The sequence below is a fragment of the Fragaria vesca genome, linkage group LG4 (genome assembly GCF_000184155.1).
Source record: "Fragaria vesca subsp. vesca linkage group LG4, FraVesHawaii_1.0, whole genome shotgun sequence".
In the NCBI taxonomy this organism is placed as follows: domain Eukaryota; kingdom Viridiplantae; phylum Streptophyta; class Magnoliopsida; order Rosales; family Rosaceae; genus Fragaria; species Fragaria vesca.
The window spans coordinates 17921595-17944153 of NC_020494.1; the positions used below are offsets into that span (position 1 = coordinate 17921595).

Below are 22559 nucleotides of genomic sequence, written 5' to 3' on the forward strand. Positions count from 1 at the left end.
CTTAAACGACTACGGAATCAAGCTTCTCCACTCTACGCCATATTATGCACAGTCCAAGGCCAGGCGGAGGTTAGTAATAAAGTCATCCTTGGCATCCTCTGCAAGATGTTGGAGTTGAACCCGCGTGTCTGGCATGAGGAACTCTACCACATCTTGTGGGCCTACCGCACTTCAAAGCGCGGCCCGACGGATACCACCCCGTACGCTCTCATGTACGGTCATGATGCCGTCCTTCCCCTTGAGATTAATATCGCTTCACTCCGCGTTCAGGAACAGCACCAACTACTTGGCGAGGATTACGTCCAAGCCATGTGGCAGGAGCTTGAAGATCTTGATGAGCACCGCGTCACCGCTTTCAACAATCTCGTCCTCCAGAAACAACGCATCGCACGTTCGTATGATAAGGTCACGCAAAGACGGAGCTATGCTGAGGGCCAGAAAGTGTGGCGCGCGGTACTCCCACTTGGGGACAAAACCGACTGTCGGGGCAAGTGGTCCGCTCGATGGGAAGGCCCCTTTATTATTCATCGTATACTTCCCAATGGGGCATACCACCTGCGCGACTTGGACGGTACCATTCATCGCAATCCTATTAATGGCCGCTTCCTCAAGCGCCACATTGCTGGAGTTTGGGAACGCGAGGATCCTCCACCTCCCCCAGGCCCCGTCGCCATTGTCAATAGTGCTACGCGCCATCGCGTTCTAGCTCCGCCGCCTAACACTAGGGGGCAACCCGGGATAGAAGACTGATAGAGTACGTTTTAACATACCAGCCTAAAAAGGCCAGTATAAGATTGGAGCCTATTCCAGAGGTCCTAAATAAGGATAACTCTATTTTTCTTCATTTTCTGTAAACATGCAAAGTCTAAACACAAAGGCCAGTACAAGATTGGGGCCTATTTTTCTTCATTTTTTGTAAACGTGCAAAGTCTAAACGCAAATGCCAGTATAAGATTGGGGCCTATTCCAGAGGCCCTAAAAAACAATAAATTCATTTATTTTGCCCTTTTTGGCGTTGTTTCAATACAAGTTTCGAACATCGGCTTTGCGGCCGAAGCAACTACATTGACAGAAAGGGTGAAATTAGACTATGTTTACAAACGAAGGCATAGATCTACAGATATTGGAAGCCTCAACCCGCATATCTTGTAGGGTTGAAGAAGAGACTGCCGCCGCATCCTTCGTTTAAAGTTGGCAAACGACCCGCTTCTTTAGACCAACACGAGCCTTGACACCGGCCCGGACCTAAGACAAATTGTTGGGAAGCTAGAGGTCCACTGGACCAGGGTCCCTCATGCTACCGGTCATGCCTGGAAGGTGCTTGAAAGGCACTGACCAGAACCTGAAGCGCAAGCGGATGCGGAGCCTCGAGAGCCTCACGTTTGGACAGAACAGCCGGTGCAAGGCAGAAGGTACCCAACCATTAGTTCGTCCAAACAAAGGCTTGACCTGAGAGTAGATTTTCAGAATCACTCCCGGCCTGAGAGTAGATTTTCAGAATTAGAAAAAACGAAGAGTGAAAATGTGAGGTGGGGGCTTTGCTTTAAGAAGGGACAGGAGGATGTACAGAAGGGTATAAGAGCCCATGGCATGGGGGCAAAGACTTAACTGGTACTTCGCCCCGGCCAAGCGTTTCTTTTTATAGGTGAGAAGGGTGATTTTCCTTTCAACAGATGTCCTCCATGCAGCGATTTGCTCTGAGATATGAGCTTTGGAGATAAGGTCAGACGCGTTGTTCCATAATGACTACCCGCGTTCCAAGCGAGTAGTTGCATTAAACCCTCACCAAATCTTGGAAGAAGATTTTTTCCTGGGAAGGCAGTTCTTACACAAGAGTTGACAAGAGCGGGAAAAATTTGATTTAATAATAATATTATAAAGGTTCATACAAAGGGGGCAAAGCGCTGATCGGGCCTAAACCCGCCTAGAAGCCCTATACAAATCTATGAGAAGGCCTTCTAAGGCCAACTCTTCGACGTCTGCCTGGGCTTGGGCTTCGCCGGCAGCAGCAGCAGCCGAGTCCAAAGCTTCCTGGGTCTCTTCCGTGGCCTGCACACGGGTTTCTTCCTCTTCAGCTCGGGCCAAGTTCTGGCGAGCTTGAGCAAGCTGAGCTTGCAGCTCCGCTATCTGAACCTCCAGGGCCTCCACTTGCCGAGCATAGACAGTGCATGGGTTCTCTGACGATGCCTCAGGGATTTCAGCGTCATCAAGCTCGGCTATAAGGCCTGCCATCTGATCGTCTAAGGCTTGGCGGACTTTCTCGTGAGCGGCCGACTGGGCATCGACATCTTGAACTCGACGAGCCTGCTGCTCGACAGCGTCGGTGAGTTCCAACACATGGTCTAGAGCAGGGTTGGTCCCAGCGAGGTGCCGAATCAGAGCTTCATGGGCCTCGCGGGCGCGCCCCACCAAGTCGAATACGTTCATGTGGGGACCTTGGCGCAGTAACCCGTGAAAGAAAGCCCGGGCCAGGCGAATGGGCTCTGGATCCGCAGGCAGGGTAATCCGGGCCCGAAGACGAGCGGTCCAAGCAGCCAAAGAAGAAGCCGCCTCGCCAGATGTTCTCGTTGGGGCCGGAGTGGTTGGTTCAACCTCTGCAACTGCCTCAATCTCTGGAACGGGCGGTGGGATCTCAAACCGAGTAGGGACTGTCGGTTCTTCGGTGGTCTGGGCCGCTGAGTCTGATTGCAAAGGAGAGGGCTCAAGCACCGGTTGAAGGTCCTTTGGCGGAACCGCCGAGGGGGCAGCAAAATTAGAAAGCCGGGTGGTCTGGCCGAGATCTTCATCTTGAGCAGGAGCCGAGGTAGGCTCTGGAGGCGAGCCAGTTTCGCCTAGAGCATCGGTTGGAGAAGGGGGTCGCACGGCGACTTCCTCTGTAACCATGGTTTGATCCCCGACGATTGGTTCCGGGATTGGGAATTCAACTATCGCTGTTGCTCCTTCAATGACAGCGAGGCGAGGTCGGATGCGGCGGCGAACCTGTCAAATACAAAGTTAGCAAATCGTTTGTTGGCTTTAATGAGTTTGGTTCGAAGAAAGGTCGCTTACCAAAGCGTGCTCTTGCCGATATCGTTCATCCTCTAGCAGTTCTTCTTCATCCTCGACAAGGCGCTTCCGCGAGCCTTCGCCACTTGTTGGCCGGGGAAAAACGGGAGCAGTCTCACCGTCATGGTCCGCCGCGGGCTCCTCTTGAGCAGGTGTTTTCCCTTTGTCTCCGGCACCCTCAGGTCTTCTGACCGATCTCCGGCAGGATGCAGACTGTAAAGGTAGACAGGAGAGTTAGGAGGAAGCATTTTGTTGAAGTGGTAAAGGCGGTATGGAATTTACATAGTTGGTGGCTTACCTCGGGTGTGGGATCGCGTTCTCGAATGACGATCCCGGTCGAGCGATGAGTAGCGGGAACCGGTGGGAGCGCAGGCCTAGACCCTGTTGCAGCCTTTGAACCGCTCTCTTCACGGTCGCGCTGGACATCAAGAATGACGCGATCTGACTCGCGTAAAGTGTCATATAGGGGATAAAAGATGGTAGCAAAGACGGCATCATCTGGGAACCCCCAATGGTTGTCGGACAAAGATCGCCACCAAAAAAGATAGGCGGGGTCAACGCCCAGTGAAGGGTCGATCTCGAGTAAGTCAGGAGTGAGAGGGAAAATGTTCTGCAGCGGGGTGACCCGGTCGGACTCGCCAATCTTCCTCCAGGAGGTGTACTTGTTCACCGAATGGAAGAGTGGATAGGGGATCCCTTGAAAGAAGCCGAGTTGTCTGGCGAAGTGGTTGGGGGCATATAGCTCGAAGCCTTGTTCATCCTCGGCGAGTTGAAGGTCGCAGCATGAGGATGCTCTCATGAAGACGGTCTTGGCATCTGAGTCTGAATCAAAGCGCGGGAAGAAGCCCGTCGATAAGACTTCAGGATGGCGCCGGCGAACCATCATGTCTGTGGTGGGAGGCGGTTCGAGTTGGTTGTACAGGATGGAGAGGCTGGCGAAGAAGGACAGGGAAGTCCGGTTCGCAGCGTTCCTGCACACCGCGAAGCCAAGCAGTTGGTCCTCGGGCAGGAATTCCAGCGGGGCTCGCCGGAAGAGCGGGAAGTACAACTGCGTCCATAAATCCAGGATCCACAAAGGGCCAGCAGAGAGATGGAAGGGTCTTAGGGACAGCATGTGTAGGGTCCGGTAGAGCGCGCCCAGCACGGGCTGCCCTAGCCCTACTTCGATTCCATTGTAAAGTGCCTCGGCCAGCTTTGTCCATTTCCCTGTAGGTTTATGAGCACTGCCACAGAATATGAATTTATCAAGCCAGTACTCAAGGAAAGCGATACCTCCTTCGTTTTGTTCTGCATGGCCGATGTAGAACTTCCTCCATACTCCATACGAGCCTTTCAGGGCGCGGCGGGCCCCCAGGTTGCAGGAGTGCGTAAACTCGGTCGATGTAAAGTCGCCTGGCGCATATGGCTTTGCATGAATCGGCAGCCCGGTGATGGCGAGGATGTCCAGTAGAGAAATGCCCATTTGCCCGAAAGGAAAATCGAAAGTGTTGGTGGTACTGTTCCATAAGCAGGCCGCGGCAGCAATGGGTGCTCGATCAGCATGAGGAGGCAGTGAGAAGCTCAAGGCAATGGCTTCATTGATGCCGGTTGCTTCCCAGATCGCTTGGTCGGTCTAGAGGCGAGCCGTGTACCATGCCCGGTCCTCCACGGTGACGCTGGGCCATTCCCCGACCCGGATATTTGTATGAGAGCGGGCTTAGTGAAACCAGGAGGCGAAGTTTCCCGGTTCACGACGCTGGGCAAGGATTGGTCGGCGCACGGAGGCGGTATAGTGGTTCAGATCAGCGGCGGACGGAGGTTGTGAAGGAGTCGGACCGAGCAGGGCTACCCCTGTTTCAAGGAAATAGATGGGTGTTCCTTGAGGAGGGTTGTTGGCAAAACGGCGAGCGAGGCCGGTCGACCACGAGCTCGCCGTCGTAAGATTAAGGTTTGGATCGTTAGCAGTTGGTTTGGGAGCCATTGTTTCTGGGCGGAGTGAGTCCGGTGGTGAAGTTCTGTTGGTTGCAGAAGAAAGGGAAGAGTTTGATTGGAAAGCGATGGTGAGATGTGGGGACCCGCATCGAGGTTTATAAAGGAGACGGACCGTAACGTCTTTTCAATCAGTAGCCGTAATGAGGAGACGCGATGACTACCGAAACGTCAGCGCGTTTCAAATTTCAAACAGTAGCAATGATGAAGGGAGGCGATGATGCCGAAACGTCAGCACCTTTTGAATTGCGAATTCCCGTAAATGGCTCATTTAGGCCTTTTCGCTTATCCGTTGCGAAATGGATTAAGCTCAAGGCCTAGGGGGCAATGTTTGAGCCCAGTGGGTATTTTTGGTCCAAGACTCGGGGTACGTTTTGGATAACATTTAGGCTAATACCTGTGGCCCTTTTTTAATGCGAAGCCCATGAAGGGTGCCGAAGTCTGGCTACACGCGAGCTGGAGTTTTGCAAGGATTCTGATACCCCGCGGGATTCGATGTCCTCGCGGGATCCTTTGTTTCAGTTCGTGTAGGATTCTACAGTGCATGGCGAGGTAGAGTTGGAAATGGACTGTAGTACTCCGCGGGATAGGATCGCTTAGTGTTCGAGTTCGCGTACGACGCTATAGTAAGATGATGCGGGGCTGTGAGCGAGGTCTAGCGCGAGGTCTGTTCTGGACACGTGTTGCACGGATCGCGCGGCTCGCGAGCTGGTCGTATCCTTGTGGAATTCTAATTGCTGAGTCCGAATGGATTGTGATTAGGTCTATGCGAATTGCTATATAAGGGAGCTTGACACAAATTAAAGACACACAATCAATCATACAAAACAACTGCAAATCTTCGAGCACCCTCGAAACCCTAAGTTCTAAGTGCACCTCGCCTTAGATCTCAGAGCCCGTCTGGACTCGCCTCTCCTTACTAATTGTTGCTCTGCTCGCTTCGAACAGTGAGTATCGATTCACAGGTAACTAGATAGTTTGCTCGTAATTCCTCGCCCGCGAGGTGACACCGGAGCTCTACTTCGCCTGATTAGAAGTCAAGAACGCGCACCGTTCTCGTTCCGCGTCCGCGCGGTGGCACGCCCTGCAAACCCTAATTTACATTTGGTAGCACAAGTTACCTCTCTACCCCTACTGAGGATCGTGGCCAAAACAAACAGCACACTAATTTCCCTTTGATTAGAGAAAATCAAATAAGTGTTCCAAATAGATTTATTGGTTGTATATCTTTACTATGTATGTATGAATAAGTATGCTAAAACGTACATCCCCTTTCATTCTATCAATATAACTACATCAATTGTTAGCATATAAAAAAACTACATCAATTGTCCCTTATTCATTCATTTCTTACTGATCTAATTCTAACAGACGACCAGTTTTGTTGAAGGAGAGATCTTGTCTAGAAAACAGTTCACAATATCACAAAGTAATTACATTCTTACTTTCTCCTAAAATAATATAATTTAGACCTAGGGTTTGCAAATAATCTTGCAAATAATTTGGTTTCCTTCAATATCGCACAAAACTCAACAGTTGGGTTCTACCCGTTAGGTGTATGCTATTCATGTCTATCTAGCATGGAGATACAATACAAAGTTAAAATCTATGAAACTATATTTGAAATGTAAAATGTCCCAGTATATATGAGTGTGAAACAAGAAACAAATGTACATGCCACAAAAATTGAATGAAGAAACACAATGTGAGACTTGACGTACTCCAGTCAACAATACCAGAACATGTTCAAATACAAATTTGAGACTTGATATATTCATTCAATATTCAAATGTACAAATTTAACCGAGCTCAAATACCACACGTACTCTCGATCGATTTGTCCAGAGTCATTTCAGAGTCGTCATACATATTGATCGAGGACTAAATCAGACATAACTGACAATCTATCGTCACCACAAACTTATATTGCCAATGAAATGGAACTGATGTTGCATACAGAAACGATTGGCTCAATAAGTGGAAGTCTAAAAAGATAGTTCAAGTGGAAATACAATGTTTATGGATGGAAATGGTTGACAGGCGCGCTCAGTGCGCGCTGATGCCACAAAGCACGGTGGTTTTCTTTCTCGATCTTCCTGTTATTATTAGGCATATAAATGCTGTAACTTGTCATGTTGGCCGGATATACATAGCAAATATTGATAACAAGAGCTTAGCAGACAAATTTGACTTCTCTGGATCAAGTAGATAGTTATTCAGACTCGACTGTTGCCTAAATTCAGGCAGGATTGAGAGACTTCCAGATCAATTTCAGTGGCTTACACAAACTGCTACTCAGATCAATGTTTAGATTACTGTAGTGAACAAGCAGATGATTAACTGAAGCAGCAACATGCAAACCAAATATATCAAACAATAGATAGACTAGTCATCTCAAGAAAACTAAAACTAGGACTCCTTTTGTGAAATTTCATCTAAAGTCTACTTCCACAGTTCCACTGGATCTTTGGAATCATTAACAGAAGCATAATGAGCATTTTGTCATTTTAATCATTTCTGCCTTTATGCAAGGGGCTACATATGTATACATATACACACACACGCATGTTTTCCTCACTTGTGTAATAGAGGTAAATGAAAACAGTCTAAATTAACATAAGTTCATTTGAAGTTTCAACCTTAGTATTTGCTGGCTGCAGATAACAATCATATATAAACCAACAAAGGAGATTAGGCCTAGCTACTACTACTGTATTTCATATATTTTTGAGGCTGCGAGAATCTGCAATTGTCTTGGAACTCTAATAAGGATAACAGTTTCAACTTTATTACTATTTCAAAAAGGGGAAGAAAAATAAACCCACCTGTGAATGAATTAAGCTAGCTAGTGTTACCATACATGTTTTCTTATACCCTTCTCTCTCTAATCTCCATTTTCATGCGCTCGATCTGCTACTATCGATCTCTTGGATTCGTTCATGCGAACCAAGATCGAATTAGACAATTATTGTTGCATCAGCTGTATCATTTTGTTGGTGGTGATGATAGAGTTAGTTAACTTGGTCTTGCCTGAATTATTTTAGGGAATATTGTTAATGATTGTATTTTGTCTCAGTTTCAGATGTGGGGGTGTCGAAAAAGATGTTTTGCTTCGTTCAAATTCCAGAAATGGACATCACTCACTTCAGCAAGTGTGAGATACATATATAATTATATATGTACTGTCTTCATACATCGACCAATATGCTCTTGTATACAACGACGTGAGATAGATAGACATGAAGAATCCCATGTTAAGTATCATCAGCTAATTAGCATCCCATTTGGATTATCATGAGAAGTAATTTTGACAGAAAGTTCATGTGCATGTTAACGATTCGACCAATTAGTTCCGTGTTCTTAATAAAATTAACAATAACCAGCTACTAATTAAAGTTCTGATTCCTTATGTATGCTCAAGGGTAAGGCTATGCCACTGTGGTATGCATGTCCTATTCCATAAAGTATTTACCTCTTTGAGTCTTTGACAACTCATGTGGGGGTAAAAATCCTTGTAAAGGAAAATAAGCTCTTCTGCAAAGTTACATTTACCCCTTTGAGCATTTTGTTTCTTATTGTTTCCATTGGTGACTGATTGGTGACATATTGCTCGCGTCATTTTCAGTAGGGTCTGAGAGTGATGGACACAATGGTAATGCAGCAATTAGCTTTGGTATTCTTTGGTGGGATCGACTTTGACAGGTTCCTTTTGTTGATGATCTCTTTTTTCTTGATTCCTGAGGCCATCCATATATATTCCTCTCATCTTCTATCCTACATATGCTTTTTATATATTTCGAGATCTCCATTATTGGGACCCCTGAGAGGAATAATAATTGATGAGAACTGAGGAGGAGGAAGAAGAGGAGGTCACCTTTGTTTATGATGACTTTTTGATTCACTGGACCTTCTCTCTTCTCCTACAGTCCTACTGATATGAGAGACCTAAAAATCATATACCAGGGGCCATTTGGCATCATCCTAGAATCTCCTTTACCTGCTATGGAATATATTAAAGCAAAGAAAAAAAAAAAAAAAAAAAAAAAAAAGGGAAGCTTCAAGTACAGCAGCTTAAAGAGAAAGGTATACTACTACTTCTGCTGCTGCTACTTCAATAACACTCTCTTCCTCTTTTCTTATTTTTCAAACATTCGGGCCACCTTACCACAAGAACGTACTTGTCAATAATTATATTCCTTGCTTGCAATGTGATCAACTACACATACATATGTATGATCTTAATCGCTTACTCAGCAAGAACTCCCCCTAACATAGTGGAATTGATTAGTGACCACGTATGATCTTGATGCTTTTGAGTTGCGGGACATATGTTAAGCAATGCAGCAGACCAAGTGAATGTGCAGCACTGTGAAGGCAAGGCGTTTGGAGATCAAATTATGATTGGATTTTGATTCCAAGTGATCAAACTCTTGACCGAAACCCGAGAAATATGAAGATCAATCTCTTATGATTGACTTTTACGATTTGTTGTTGGCCATTGTGGCATGGCATTCTTTCCTTTCCTTTTCTTCTTTTCTTTTTTCTTGTGTGAGAAAATTTCTTTTCTTTCAGTTGAGCTTTCGATATGGATTACAGAATTAAAGCTAACAAAACAATCCCTTTGGAATATAGTTCTTTCTTTACAATACTTTTTATGCAGAGTGAGCCCTCTTGATTGGCCTTTATGTCATTTCATTTTGTGTTGGCATTTATCACCTACAGAATGAGATTGATCCATTGGTAAAGTACTACAAGTCTTTAGTTAACTAAAACTAAAAGACAGAATTATGAAAACAGTAAGAAGGGTAATAATGAGTTCAAGTCTGTGTTGCAATTATAGTGAATTGGAACCATTGGTTGATTGATGGATGTTACCATCTTCTGGCTTTTAGTGTTGTTTTTTAAACACCATGACAGGTAAAATTAGGCTGTATGACAAGCTTGCTGCACTAGATTCTCCTCCTGTGCTTGGATATGGTCTTACAAATGTGAACATGATTCCTTTTAAATTAGTCTCCAGAAGAAACTCAATTCAATGGTTGATTTGATTCACTTTCTATGGAATACTTCTTTTGAAGGAAAAATAGGTAATGGCTTGGGGTCCTAAAATCTAAGGTTAGATTCTTTGATTCCTCCATCCATAAGAAAGAACAAAAGGAATCTGCCAATCACAATACAGCCTCCACAGAAAAAGAAAGGGAAAGAAAATAATTAAAAAGAAACAAAGACCCTTCTCCCTTTCAATCACCAAAAGAAATATCCATGATGAAATTCCCATCAGCTTAAGCAATTAGTTTAATTCATATTGTACATGTTGGTTCTCACACTATTAGGAAAGTTGCACCACCATTATTCACAAGGGAATCAAAAGGAAGAGAGGTGGGAAAACAGCAAGATAAAACAAACCATACACTTTTCCTCTTTTCTCTCCTTTTAAGGCTCAAATTGAACCCTATGTTGCTTTCTGAATTTTTTGCTACCTCACAGATTCTCTCCACCTCTTTCAAGTCAAAGAAGAAAGAAAATGAAAATGAAAACCCAAAAATTTAAATTAAAAAAGAAAAGGAAAAAGAAAAGTTGGTATGAAATGAGAGATGGAGGAAAGGAGGGTACTACAGCTCATGGCATATATTCCCCCAACATAACCCCACTTATGTTTCCAGATATGGAGTGAGAACACAGTACAGGCCAACTAGTCCCCAATTATAAAGAGCTATTATAGCTGCCACAAATTGGGATCAAAACCAATATATATGTTTTTGGGTCTTCTGCTGCTATCTCTTTCTCATCCACAACACCAAAATGGGTCTGCAGAATATGCAAAATCAGAATATGAATTTAGTGTTGTCCACTGATGCAAAGCCTAGGCTAAAATGGACTCCAGAACTTCATCAGAGATTTGTTGAAGCAGTCAATCAGCTTGGAGGTGCAGATAGTTGAGTATAAGCTTAATCATTGTACCCTCTTTCAAATCCCTTTATTATCAAATATAGATAGTTCTCATGTTTTTGTTTCTTATATGGGCAGAGGCCACACCAAAGACTCTGATGAGGATGATGGGAATTCATGGACTGACTTTGTACCACCTAAAGAGCCATTTACAGGCAATTTTTCTATTCAATTATTTGATCATATGTAATCTACTTTCATTCCCACAATGGAAAGGTGTGATTCTAATTCTGTTTGTTTTCTTGTGCAGAAATATAGGCTAGGGAAAAGCCAACAATCAGAAAACTGCAGTGACAGTGTGCAAGAAGGTAAGTCCAGTGCATTAGATCATCATAAACACTAGAGGATCATCATCTGTACTTACTTGTCTCTAACTGAAAATCTTTAATATTGTGATGCAGATAACAAAGAGATTCAGAGCAGTGATGGCCATTTCTGCACAGATATCAATGATGAAACTCACAGCCAGATTAATGAGTAATACATGATGGATATCCCATGTTTGAGATGAAGTTAGATTCATATGTTCTACAGAATAACTGACTCAGTTTCATGTGTTATGTTTATCAGAAGCGCGCAGATAGCTCAGTCTCTCAAACTGCAAATGGAAGTGCAGAGGAAATTACATGAACAAATTGAGGTAACACCATCTTCAATTCATTAACAAATTACTATGTGCCAATACTTGAGCCAAACTTTTTTACCAAGAGTTTTATTTTCAGGTGCAGAGACATCTTCAGCTACGAATCGAAGCTCAAGGGAAGTATTTACAATCAGTGCTAAAGAAAGCACAGGAAACTCTTTCTGGGTACAATTCTTCATCAGTGGGTGTAGAACTTGCCAAGGCTGAAATCTCTCAGTTAGTTTCAATGGTCAACACTGGCTGCCCCAGTTCTTCATTCTCAGAGTTAACAGAAACAAGAACTCCAACCCTAAAAGACATTGAAAGGAAGCACATCAGAGACACAATTTGTTCCATGGAAAGTTCCCTCACATCTTCTGAAAGCTCAGGGAGGAAGGAAGAGAAGTTTAAGACAACCTGTGTAGAACTACCATTAATGGAAATTCACCCAGAAGTGAAGCCATTGAATAATGTTACAAGCAATCAAAACCATGGGATTGGGAGGAAGAGAAGTATAAGCAGTTCCATTTCTGATGGGATCTGTGTTGAGCAACCAGTAGCTAAAAGATCATCAGCAACACAAAGAGATAAAAGTGGCAACCATCTGAGATTGGTCACAATTGATTTGAACAGCAAGTATCAGAATGACATTGATTCTGGTCCAAAAGTACTAGACTTGAACTGCAAGGGAATTTGATACCTAAAAATGAGGTTTAGAGCTAATCTTGTATTATATACTGTGTATACTTGTCATATGTATGGACCCTTTTGAAGGCATATTCATTTTAAAAAAGGTATTCTATACTACTACCACTACACCTGGAAACTGCTTTATGCTTGTCCTGCAATTCAACTTAAAAATCTCGGTTTCGGGTAGATTCTTGTATACCTTGCAGGAAAGTTCTAAGGCATACTTATGTAATTGTACATCAGAATTAGACCAACTCCCTACTTAACTTTTGTAGCTTTACATGTTCTAAGGTATACTTATGTATTGGTACATCAGAATTAGATCAACTCCCTACTTAACTTTTGTAGCTTTACATGTCACATGACTTGATGTCAATGGATGTGTCACAGTTACTATATATACCAGAAATTCTAGTATTCTCTTAGGGACAAGAAGGCAGGGTATGCTTAGGGACTGAGCAACATCCAACAGCTCCACTCCTTATTTACACTAAAGTGCCTCAAGGAGTAAACTTCCACTAATACTAATCATAGCAAATTTAGGAACAAAATCATTAGGGGTTCAAAGCATGAATCATTAACGTAGCCATGCGCAAGTCAAACTAATGAATGCTTAGGAACTTAATTATGCTACAGCATTGAAGAACTTGAGAAACCGATAACTGTGTGGTGTCAACTCGCCTTAATCTGGCTATACGAAAGCACCAGTCTTGAAGCTTCTACAATCTACTGTTGCTAATCACATTCATGGTGATGGGGTTTTCATTGCATCTGTTGCTTCTATTTGTTCACTCGGTTATATGTTCTTCAGGGCAGACATTCCCCTACATGACTTCAGATGTCCAAGAAGTCTCGGGTAGGTTCTTCGACTACATTGTGGTTGGAGGAGGCACTGCCGGCTGCCCCTTAGCTGCAACCTTATCTGAGAAATTCTCAGTGCTGCTGGTGGAACGAGGTGGCTCGCCTTATGGAGACCCCTTCATCTTGGAGACAAAGCACTACGGGCACTCATTGCTCCGAACTGATGAGTATACATCAGTTGCACAAAGATTTGTCTCTGAAGATGGTGTCAGCAATCTCAGAGGAAGAGTGCTAGGAGGATCATCTGCTCTCAACGGCGGGTTTTACAGCAGAGCAAGTGAAGATTTTGTCGAAAAGGTTGGGTGGGATCATGAGGGAGTAAGGGATGCTTATGAATGGGTGGAATCTAGAATCATCTCTAAACCTGATTTGACTCCATGGTCGTATGTAGCTGCTTTTAGCTTTCTTGAAGCTGGAATTTTCCCTTATAATGGTTTCAGTTTGGAGCATATTCCGGGAACAAAGATCGGTGGTAGCTTGTTCGATGAACAAGGAAGAAGACGCCTCTCGTCTGATCTTCTACAGGCAGGAAATCCAAGCAATATCATAGTACTCTTGAATGCAACTGTAAAGAATGTTATTTTTGATACAAATTGTAAGCATAGTGGTTCTTCAGAATAGCATCTAATGAACAATGTGTAAGATAATCCTCTCACTGATAAGGTGTATGGTTTTGCAGGTACCAGATATGAGAAGACAGCTCGAGGTATAAAATTCATCAAGAGCGACGGCAGCTCAAACCAGACTTTTGAAGCTTACCTCAACCAGCCAGACAACTCAAGCTCATGGGGTGATGTGATACTAGCAGCAGGAGCTCTAGGTAGCCCTCAGATTTTGTTGCTAAGTGGCATTGGCCCTCAAGAACACCTAAACAACTTTGGAATCCCACTAGTACTTGACATGGGAGTTGGAGAAGGAATGCAAGATAATCCTGGTCTTGCAATCTTAGCTGATTCCAAGCCACAAAATCGAACACCAGAACCTCCAAAAGTTGCTGGCATCACAGATGACCTCGAAATCATAATCGAGGCAGGGATTTTACCTATTAGCCTCAACGCAACAGTGATTCCCATTGCTGCCAAAATTGCCTTCCCAGAATCAGTAGGAAAGCTCGAACTCAGAAGCACTGACCCAAGAGCAAACCCATCAGTAACATTCAATTACCTATCAAGCAAGAAAGACCAGGCACAATGTGTGAAGATGGGCCAGCTGCTTGAGCGAGTTGTAAGGTCTGAATCAATTGCTTTCTTCCTTGGTTCAAACGAACACCAAAACAAGCTGATGTCCACCGAAGAAGAGCTCCAAAAACTCTGCAAGAAGAATGTCAGAACCTTCTACCACTACCATGGGGGTTGCACAAAGGGTTCAGTGGTCCACATCAACTATAGGGTTTATGGTGTTATGGGATTGAGAGTGATTGATGGTTCAACCTTCCTGGAATCACCAGGCACAAACCCAATGGCTACTCTGCTGATGCTTGGCAGATACCAAGGGGTCAAAATCCTTCAAGATAGAAAAGAAGCTTCCTTTAGCAATCCCTGAACTTGTATTACTATGTTCACAACTTTAATAAGTTTTCAGGTTGTGCATCTAAAATCTAACACATACAGCAGCATATGCATAATTTCAAAATATCAACATGATAAAAATTGAAAAAACAAGGCACGAAGATGTAAAGCATATTTTTCTCATTGGATTAAGCTCAAAGTTGACACTGTACATAACTAATAAACCCCCAACAATTTCATAAAATTCCAAAAAATCAAATCTAAAAGTCTTTGAATTTTTGTTCTAACTCTGAATATGATCACCATCTTCATCAGCTGCTTCTTGACTCGGAGTCGAATCATCACCATCTTCATCATCATCATCATGAGTTTGATCTGGTTCTTCAATTGTTGTTCTAATAAAGATATTGACAGAAATCCCACTCCCACTCTCGTTCTTCTTCTCCGGCTCTTCTTCCTCGTCGGCCGGCATCGTAAACCGGCACACCGGGCAAGTCCCGTGAACCTTCAACCACTTCTCAACACAATCCCCATGAAACACATGATTACAAGGCATCTGCTTCGCCTCTCCGCCGACCTCAAACTGATCCAGACAAATCGGACACTCGCCGCCGCCGCTTTCTTTAATCTCCACCGTCGGCATGGCGGCGATGGAGGCCTTGGACGCCGGCGGGTGGCCTTCCTTGGCCAGCTGCCGCATCAGCGACTCGATTCCGCCGGAGCCGCTCTGGATCACCACCGTGGTCTGGTCGTCACCGACGGTGACGACGAGGCGGCTAACCCGACCGGCGGCGGGTTGTTGCTGATCGGAGCCTGGCGGTGGAGGTGTTGAACCGGCGACGGCCAGGCCCATGCCCATGATGAAGGGGATGATCGGAGGGAGATCTCGGGCGCGGCTGATCGCGTCGAAGAAGTTAGCGAATTCGGAGACCGCAGCGTCGGAAGCCATGGAAAACCCTAGTTTTTGATCTGAGAGAAAACCCTAAATTTGATTTGGGAAAAAAATTGGGGGATTTTGAGGAGAGGAAAAATTGTTATGATTAGAAATTTAGAATAGTGGAGGTGGGGATTTGGATTTGGGGTTTATAAGGGGGAAAGAGGCGCCCACAAGGACGGTTGTGGAAGGATCTCGAACTCAATTTAAAGAAAAATCTGGATTTTAATTCCCTTTGTGTTTAGGATTAGGATTCAAAAAACATTCAGGATATTTCTAGCAAATACACGTGGAGAGTGCGCAGTGAATTAAAATTCAGGTGGACTGTGTGATATACACCAAATTTGAAAATCATTTTTTCTGATGTATTTATAAATACGTATTTAGCCATATCTAACGCGTATCCGAGCATAATAATGTTTTCGACCGTTTTGGGCAATATCAGTGGGTAGCTTGTGTCATGTAGCTAGGTTAAGAATTTGTTCTCAGATACAGTTGGGTATGAATTTTAGCTGAATACGCGTCAAATATGTAATTGTAAAATAAATTAAATTATGGGGTAATACTCATGTTTCGCGTTAGTGTCGGTGAGCTGTAGCCTTGTTGATTAAGGTGTTTAACTAATAACTTTGAGGTTGTAGATATAATTTTGAGGTTATAAGTGGTGTGTGAGTTATTCAATAAAAAATGTTAAAAAAAAAAAAAACTCACGTTTCGCGTTATATTAGTTCTCCTCTTCAGGTGGGCTAGGTGGAGCAATTGGGCCGCTAGGCGGTTGGCAGCTGGCGCATGTGACTGGACACTCTGGCAAGTCTCCAATAAAGCCCAACACATGCTGGAATATTTATATATTTTAATGCGTCAACTCTAGACCAAGGTAACTGTGAAGATTGCCCGTAAGGTGCTTGATAAAATGTCTCAATGAACTTGCTTTGCAAGTTTCGCTGATTTTCGTTGGTTCGTTTTCAACGATACCCAATTTGCAGTGTGCAGGTGCTACTGTAAATCGTTTCCATCAGTATGGCTCTAGTGAACGTTGCTGCTCTCCGGTTTACGTTTTCTGCTCTTTTTAGGAGTCGTTCTGCAGCTTCTGACTTTCAAGTCTTGCAGATCAGAAGAAGTAAGTGAATTTCGAGCTCCACTTAGTTATTATAGCAAGTTTGCATTCTGGATTTTGGAGTCAGTTATTGAGTTTACTGTGTAGGTTTCTTCATGAAGCCGGTAGTGATGAGAGCGAGGCAGCCTGCCAGAACCGAAAATGCAAAAACTCTAAACAGGAGAATGCAGAAGAAGGTAGTTTCATCCTAATGCTTGTGTGCGTCTTGAGTCACATTCTTGTTATTATCATTCCTTTTGGTTTTCGTAACAATGCATTCTTGTTCTACTTCTTCATCAGTACAATGGCACGCCCACGAAGCCGAGGCTTTCGGTATTCTGCTCAGACAAACAATTGTATGCTATGCTGGTAGATGACCAAAACAAGAAGTGCTTGTTTTATGGAAGCACGCTGCAGAAATCTATACGGCAGGATCCCCATTGTAGTACCGTTGTAAGTTATTCTCTTTGTTTGGCTCCGGAAATCCGGAATGGTTCTTGATTCTACTGCAACTTGAGCCTTGCCTTAACTTGGTTCTGCCATTTGATAGGAAGCTGCTAAACGTGTTGGCGAGGAGTTGATCAAGGCCTGCAATGATCTGAACATAGGGGAAATATTGTCTTATGATCGCAACGGCTTTGCTACCGGGGAAAGGATTCAAGCATTAGAGATTGCAATTGCAGAGTATGGGTTCTTGTCGAGATGAATTGCAGCTGCTTCTGTGTAAACTCCTGTTGATATATCTTGGAATTGAGTAGTTCTGTTGCAATCTAATCTAGACTGTGTTCAGATATCATATCAGCTCTACAATTTCCTTGATAACTTATGCATGTGAAACGTTGTCCATTTGTATTGATGAGCGAAGAGTCTGAGTTAAGAATGAGTGAAATTCATTCAACCATGTTACCTGTTACAACTTACAACCTAAGGGATTCTAGGTAATAACCTAATATAGGTGCATATCATGCTACCGGATTCTATACATTCAGAACTCTCATGCTCATACTAAGCTGAACGCTTACACTACGGCATCACTATATAGCATTACTATACAAAAATCGATCAACGAGTAGCTAATATATATAGCTTCACTTCGGTTAGTGTAATCTTCTCGTCTTTCCTCAATCTTGGTCCGCTACTCTACAAAAAGATGGGTGACCATGATTTTCCTCTTCAACTCGGATGAAGCTTTAGAAAAGTTACCAATAGAATGATCTGATAATGTGTTCTATATCTCACCCCCACAGCATTTAGCAACTTGTCCTTCTTGAATTTTCTGCCAGAGACAAAGCATCTCCCTTGGACCTTGGTAATGTGCAACGATGTAGCCATCTTTGCAACCCTCGTTGTAGACTTTATCTTCCTTCTCGTACCGTACTTTCAAACCCCCCTTTTTCATTTCTGCAACCCAGATGCCCATCGCCACGTCTTCTAGCTTAAACATCTGATACATCAAGCATTCTCTTAGTTCAGATATATAAAATTAGCAATAGAGTAAGATAGTGAATTTAAGTAGCTGTAGATTGCTCTTTACCTTTAAACTTCCTTTTTTGTACCGCTGGGAAACTGCCTTTGCAATGTCACTTGACACCACATAACCAGGACCATGTGCCCAAGGTGGGTAATTTTCTTCACGCCATTCCTTCATTAAACCAGACATAGAAAAGTCAATAATCCAGTCCAGATATACTGTACTTCAATCAGTATTTCAGGAACAAAACCCTGTTCCAGCACGAGCTTACGTGCTACCTATTTTCTTAACTTACATATTAAAGGTATGTAGAAGGAACCACCACCATTCCAAAAGATTTAACTTAGTGGGAAGAGTTCAGAGGTTTTGAAAGTATAGGTTGCAATTCTGATTGAAATAGGGTCGAGCATACAAAACTACCTCAGGGCTGATGTACCATTTGCTGTCTGGATTTCGATGAGGTTGGGAATCTGAGTTAATGAGTCCATAGAGCAAGCCGCTGGTCACCTTGATCCTGTTTAAGGAAGCTAGCACTTCATCCACACGGACAAATGCGTCGTCATCGGTCTTCATGACAAACTTTGCTGAAACAACCTCTGTCTGTTGAAGAGATGAAATCAATGAGACAAAGGACGGGTTAAAGCCATGCCCATATTCAAGGAAAAGTTTGGAATCTTACCCCAAAGATACAGATGGCCAAAGTTTTCCATGTGATGAGGCCATAGTAATCAACGAAAGGCATCAATTGAATGTCCCCATAGGTCTTTGCCTCATTCCAGAGTTCCTCATTCACTATCTGGTTTTTATGCTGCAACACATTTCAACCTTTATGAATCAACTTTCCAACACAATACTGAATATCAGAACCGGTCTACAAAGAGATCTTCCATAAGACCAGATAATCTTGTAATCCAAGAAAACCGACATGCCTTCTTATCTTTAATGGACTTTTCACCATTTTATCAAATCTTGTGATAGCAAACAACAGAAGATCATAAGTGAACTCACCAGACCAACAAAAAAGCGCACCGAAGCTGCCCCTGATTTCACTGGTGCATACTGCATCCATGTTCTTCGAACAGCCATCCTTCGTTTAAAATTGTTTGCGGTAGAGAAAACACCAATGAAGAGATCCAATTGCTTGTGAAGAGAGAGCGGAGCGGATTTGAGTTCTTCTAGATTAACAATGTGCTCCGAATCCTCTGATGTTGGTAAGCCACTGGCCAAGACTGAAATTAATTGCAAGTCACCAGATATCCTTACTTCGTTAACAAGCCATGGCTCCAAAGTCTGAACAGAAAACAAGGAAAGTAGAAAATGAATTCAATGATATAAGAGATTATCCTTGAAATTCCAAAACATAAAAGAACTAAAATGATATTACTTACTTCGCGGACAGCAAATGATGTTATATGCTTCCCATCAACTGTCATTTGAATTCCTTCTGAGCCTACTCTAAGTGTAGCAACAAATGGATAGCCTTGCTTAAAAGGAAAGTATTTTCTGGGCTTTGATCCATCTTGAACTGAAGACTGCCTTGAGACATTGGAACGTATTCTCTGCTCTCCAACTTTTCCAACTATCTTGTTGCAGTTGTCCAACTCATCAACTAGCAGCATTTTTTAAGACAGAAGAATACAGTAAATATCAATGAAGGCTTGTAGAAATAAACAAATACAGGAAAACCGTTCAATTTCGACTCTTTAGCGAACATTCTAATGTACCATGCTATGGCCTAGATTGAAGTAAGCACAATGACAGCTCTCACCAGCAAGTATACCGCATAATCTAGAGCAGGCTAAGAATTTTTAAATAGATATTTTCATAATGTAACTGACATAAGTTCACTGTGTGTCTCAAATTATGCACAAACATCAAAGTGACTGAACCGCGTTATGCAACTATTTACATACTTTCTCTCAACTGTCTTAGCATAACAATATACTAACTTCTATTTAGTACAGTTGAACCTCATATGTTCTAGTTATGCGGACGATGTTTTCCTCCGATGGATGTACCATCAAAACTAGAAAGACAATAATGATTTGAAGGCAAAGGCCAAACTTGACAATCCAAACCCTGATGGAAGTCCAGATATGATATCGAAATCATACTGTAGTTGCAAGTCATGTTCCACTAATAACAGAAACGTAGTAAAACATACTGTAACTATGTATTACTTGACAAAAAGAAAATGAGGCCATAGGCATGCAATGTACCTTTCTTGTTCTTTTCAGGAGTGGGAGACGGGCAGCGCTCCTCATCACCCCAATCATGAGCAATAGTCCAGCTATTTTGGACGATTACAGGGTCCTCAGTCAGCTTATCACCGTTTAGCCTAACATTGTAATGCAATATAATGGGTGGTTCAGGTTCCCCTGGGAGGGGCTCGCCGGTCAAATCAATCCGGAAACTGCCAAGAATTCCATTTGGGATACCAATTACCGTAATGGACGATCCTTGAGTGAGGCCACAAGGGACCCGCAACTTGTAACCACTATTATCGATTTCCGTCCCATTCATTTTACTAAGAAAATGAGGACACTGTTTTGTTCTCCCTGGTGAACTTTCATTAGTATAACCAAGTCTTTGCTCTTCAACCGAATCCATAAGGCTATTCCATGCACCTCCAGCTTCCTTTATAGCATCAACAGCATTAGGCAAACCCTGACCTTGGTTGATAAGGTTCTTCAAAAGTTTCCATGTGTTCAAAGTTTGCTGCTCTTCATTGGATAAATTCCTATGAGCAAAGAGACTAGAGATTATTTTCTCAGCAGAAACCACTTGAGAAACATTCACTGGATTTTCAACTACAGGCGGAGCGGTATTCAACCATTCAAGAGGATTAATTCCCGTTGGATTGGTGGAATTGGAGTACAATGCATTGGTCAAGTAACTATCACCAATGGGATAGTTTGTGATGGCATATCTGAGGACTAGCAGCATAAATAAAGATGCAGCCACAATACCACCATAGGATTTCTTCATTCTGGTGATCTCAAAATTACAGGAAAACTTGCGAGCTGGAAACTCCAACTTATTCATTGTCATGAAGCCCAACTACCATGTGTATGAATTACTAGAAGCCAATGCAGAAATGCCAAATGCCAATGTGAGAAGGAATCCACAAAGTAGATAGTTAAGGATCTTCGGCAAGAAAGAATCAGAAACGTTTTGTCTGCTCTCATATAATTTCAAGCTCTTCCTTTCCGATCTGCTATTCCACTGAAACTAACAACTGTGATTTGCCAATATATTCGCAGTCAGACTCTGGTGAACTTGAATCCAACGAACACACCAAAATGGTTTATCCTTGAAGCATCCGAGACAAGACTACCTGGCTGAAACTGAAACCAAATCAATCAGGCTACAAGAAATCTTACGAATCCATATAGAAAACTATAAAAAAAAGTGCTTTATATTTCTGGGTATAGATCATGAAATCAAAAGCTTCAGCTGATGTTGTCTATGGCATCAATCCTATATACACCTTTTTCTCTGCAACTTGATATGATGCAGCATCACAGAATTGACCTAAAATAGATGCAGGACAAATTCATGAACAGCGGCATTATTCATTTAGACTTTTCAACACAACATCCCCAAAACACTAAATTCCTGGCCTAGACCTTCCAGACTTCCAAAACTCCTATATACCAATTGGTCAAATGCATGACTAGTTTGATTAAGTAATCTAATTTCCTATTCCCTCATGACCAGATCAGTGATGACTTTGAGGAATCAAAAACTACTAGGATACTCCAATTAACAATATTTTAAAGGAAGACAAATTAGATTGCCAAACCTCTAGCATCAATGTAGAACTCACACTCCAACCAAATTACGAAAATTCGATTTCGAATAATTTCAAATTCCTCGTTAATTTCGTACAAAATACTAGTTTCTGACTGATTCAAACCATAGCTTCTCGTCTAAATCACTCAAAAATTTCACACATAAAAGCAGAACTGTTCTGGTCTTCTAGACCGCCATTGACGCTGGAGAGCGCAAGCTCAGAACCACAAAACTAAGCATAAAATACAAAAATAAACCGCAAAATCGAAAATCACCGGAGTCTGGAAGTTCAGCCAGTTACCTCGTCGTCATTTTGGTAGTGAAAATCAGCATGAAGATGCTGAGCTTAACTCCGACGACTTCTTCAACTTTCTCGGCGGCGAAAACAGTGGCGGAAGCAAAACCGGAGAGGCGGAAGTAACTGTACAGATCGGAAAGGGCAAGCAAAAGCAGTAAAAACCAGTGAGGATATTAAAGAGATGGAGGAGCAATAAAAACTGAGCAATATGACTAAAAAGGACACAGAGGCCGAATTCAAGTCTTACCTAGTGGTCTGTTGGTTTGAAAAGTTAGTAGTGAGGCAGCTCCGGCGGAAGAATGCCGGAAATCGGCGAGAGAAG

General features: G+C 43.0%; 5 protein-coding genes across 5 annotated transcripts; 4 read left to right on the forward strand and 1 right to left on the reverse strand.

Moving 5' to 3' along the window:
• The first annotated feature begins 105 nt into the window (after nt 1–105).
• Nucleotides 106–750, forward strand: LOC101303610. The gene has a single exon (XM_004298378.1). It carries the CDS (start codon nt 106–108, stop codon nt 748–750), a length of 645 nt encoding a protein of 214 aa, XP_004298426.1.
• Nucleotides 751–10627: 9877 nt separating this feature from the next.
• LOC101303116 lies at nt 10628–12399 on the forward strand. The gene is made up of 6 exons (XM_004297247.1): nt 10628–10939; nt 11041–11117; nt 11213–11270; nt 11364–11439; nt 11533–11602; nt 11685–12399. Exons 1-6 carry the CDS (start codon nt 10816–10818, stop codon nt 12279–12281), a joined length of 1002 nt encoding a protein of 333 aa, XP_004297295.1. The 5' UTR covers nt 10628–10815; the 3' UTR covers nt 12282–12399.
• A 607-nt stretch (nt 12400–13006) lies between these two features.
• On the forward strand, nt 13007–15822 carry LOC101303901 ((R)-mandelonitrile lyase-like). Its single transcript, XM_004298379.1, has 3 exons — nt 13007–13730; nt 13815–14656; nt 15769–15822. The coding sequence occupies exons 1-3, from the start codon at nt 13022–13024 to the stop codon at nt 15820–15822; spliced, it is 1605 nt and encodes a 534-aa protein (XP_004298427.1). The 5' UTR covers nt 13007–13021.
• A 504-nt stretch (nt 15823–16326) lies between these two features.
• LOC101303696 (50S ribosomal protein L18, chloroplastic-like) lies at nt 16327–17551 on the forward strand. Its single transcript, XM_004297249.1, has 5 exons — nt 16327–16454; nt 16564–16697; nt 16782–16870; nt 16974–17126; nt 17224–17551. The coding sequence occupies exons 2-5, from the start codon at nt 16598–16600 to the stop codon at nt 17377–17379; spliced, it is 498 nt and encodes a 165-aa protein (XP_004297297.1). The 5' UTR covers nt 16327–16454; nt 16564–16597; the 3' UTR covers nt 17380–17551.
• LOC101303412 (beta-1,3-galactosyltransferase 15-like) lies at nt 17497–22527 on the reverse strand. Its single transcript, XM_004297248.1, has 9 exons — nt 22485–22527; nt 22241–22360; nt 20364–21491; nt 19533–19753; nt 19153–19434; nt 18824–18952; nt 18565–18744; nt 18208–18315; nt 17497–18117 (listed from the first exon to the last, which is right to left on the reverse strand). Exons 3-9 carry the CDS (start codon nt 21193–21195, stop codon nt 17902–17904), a joined length of 1968 nt encoding a protein of 655 aa, XP_004297296.1. The 5' UTR covers nt 21196–21491; nt 22241–22360; nt 22485–22527; the 3' UTR covers nt 17497–17901.
• Between the last annotated feature and the right edge of the window lie 32 nt (nt 22528–22559).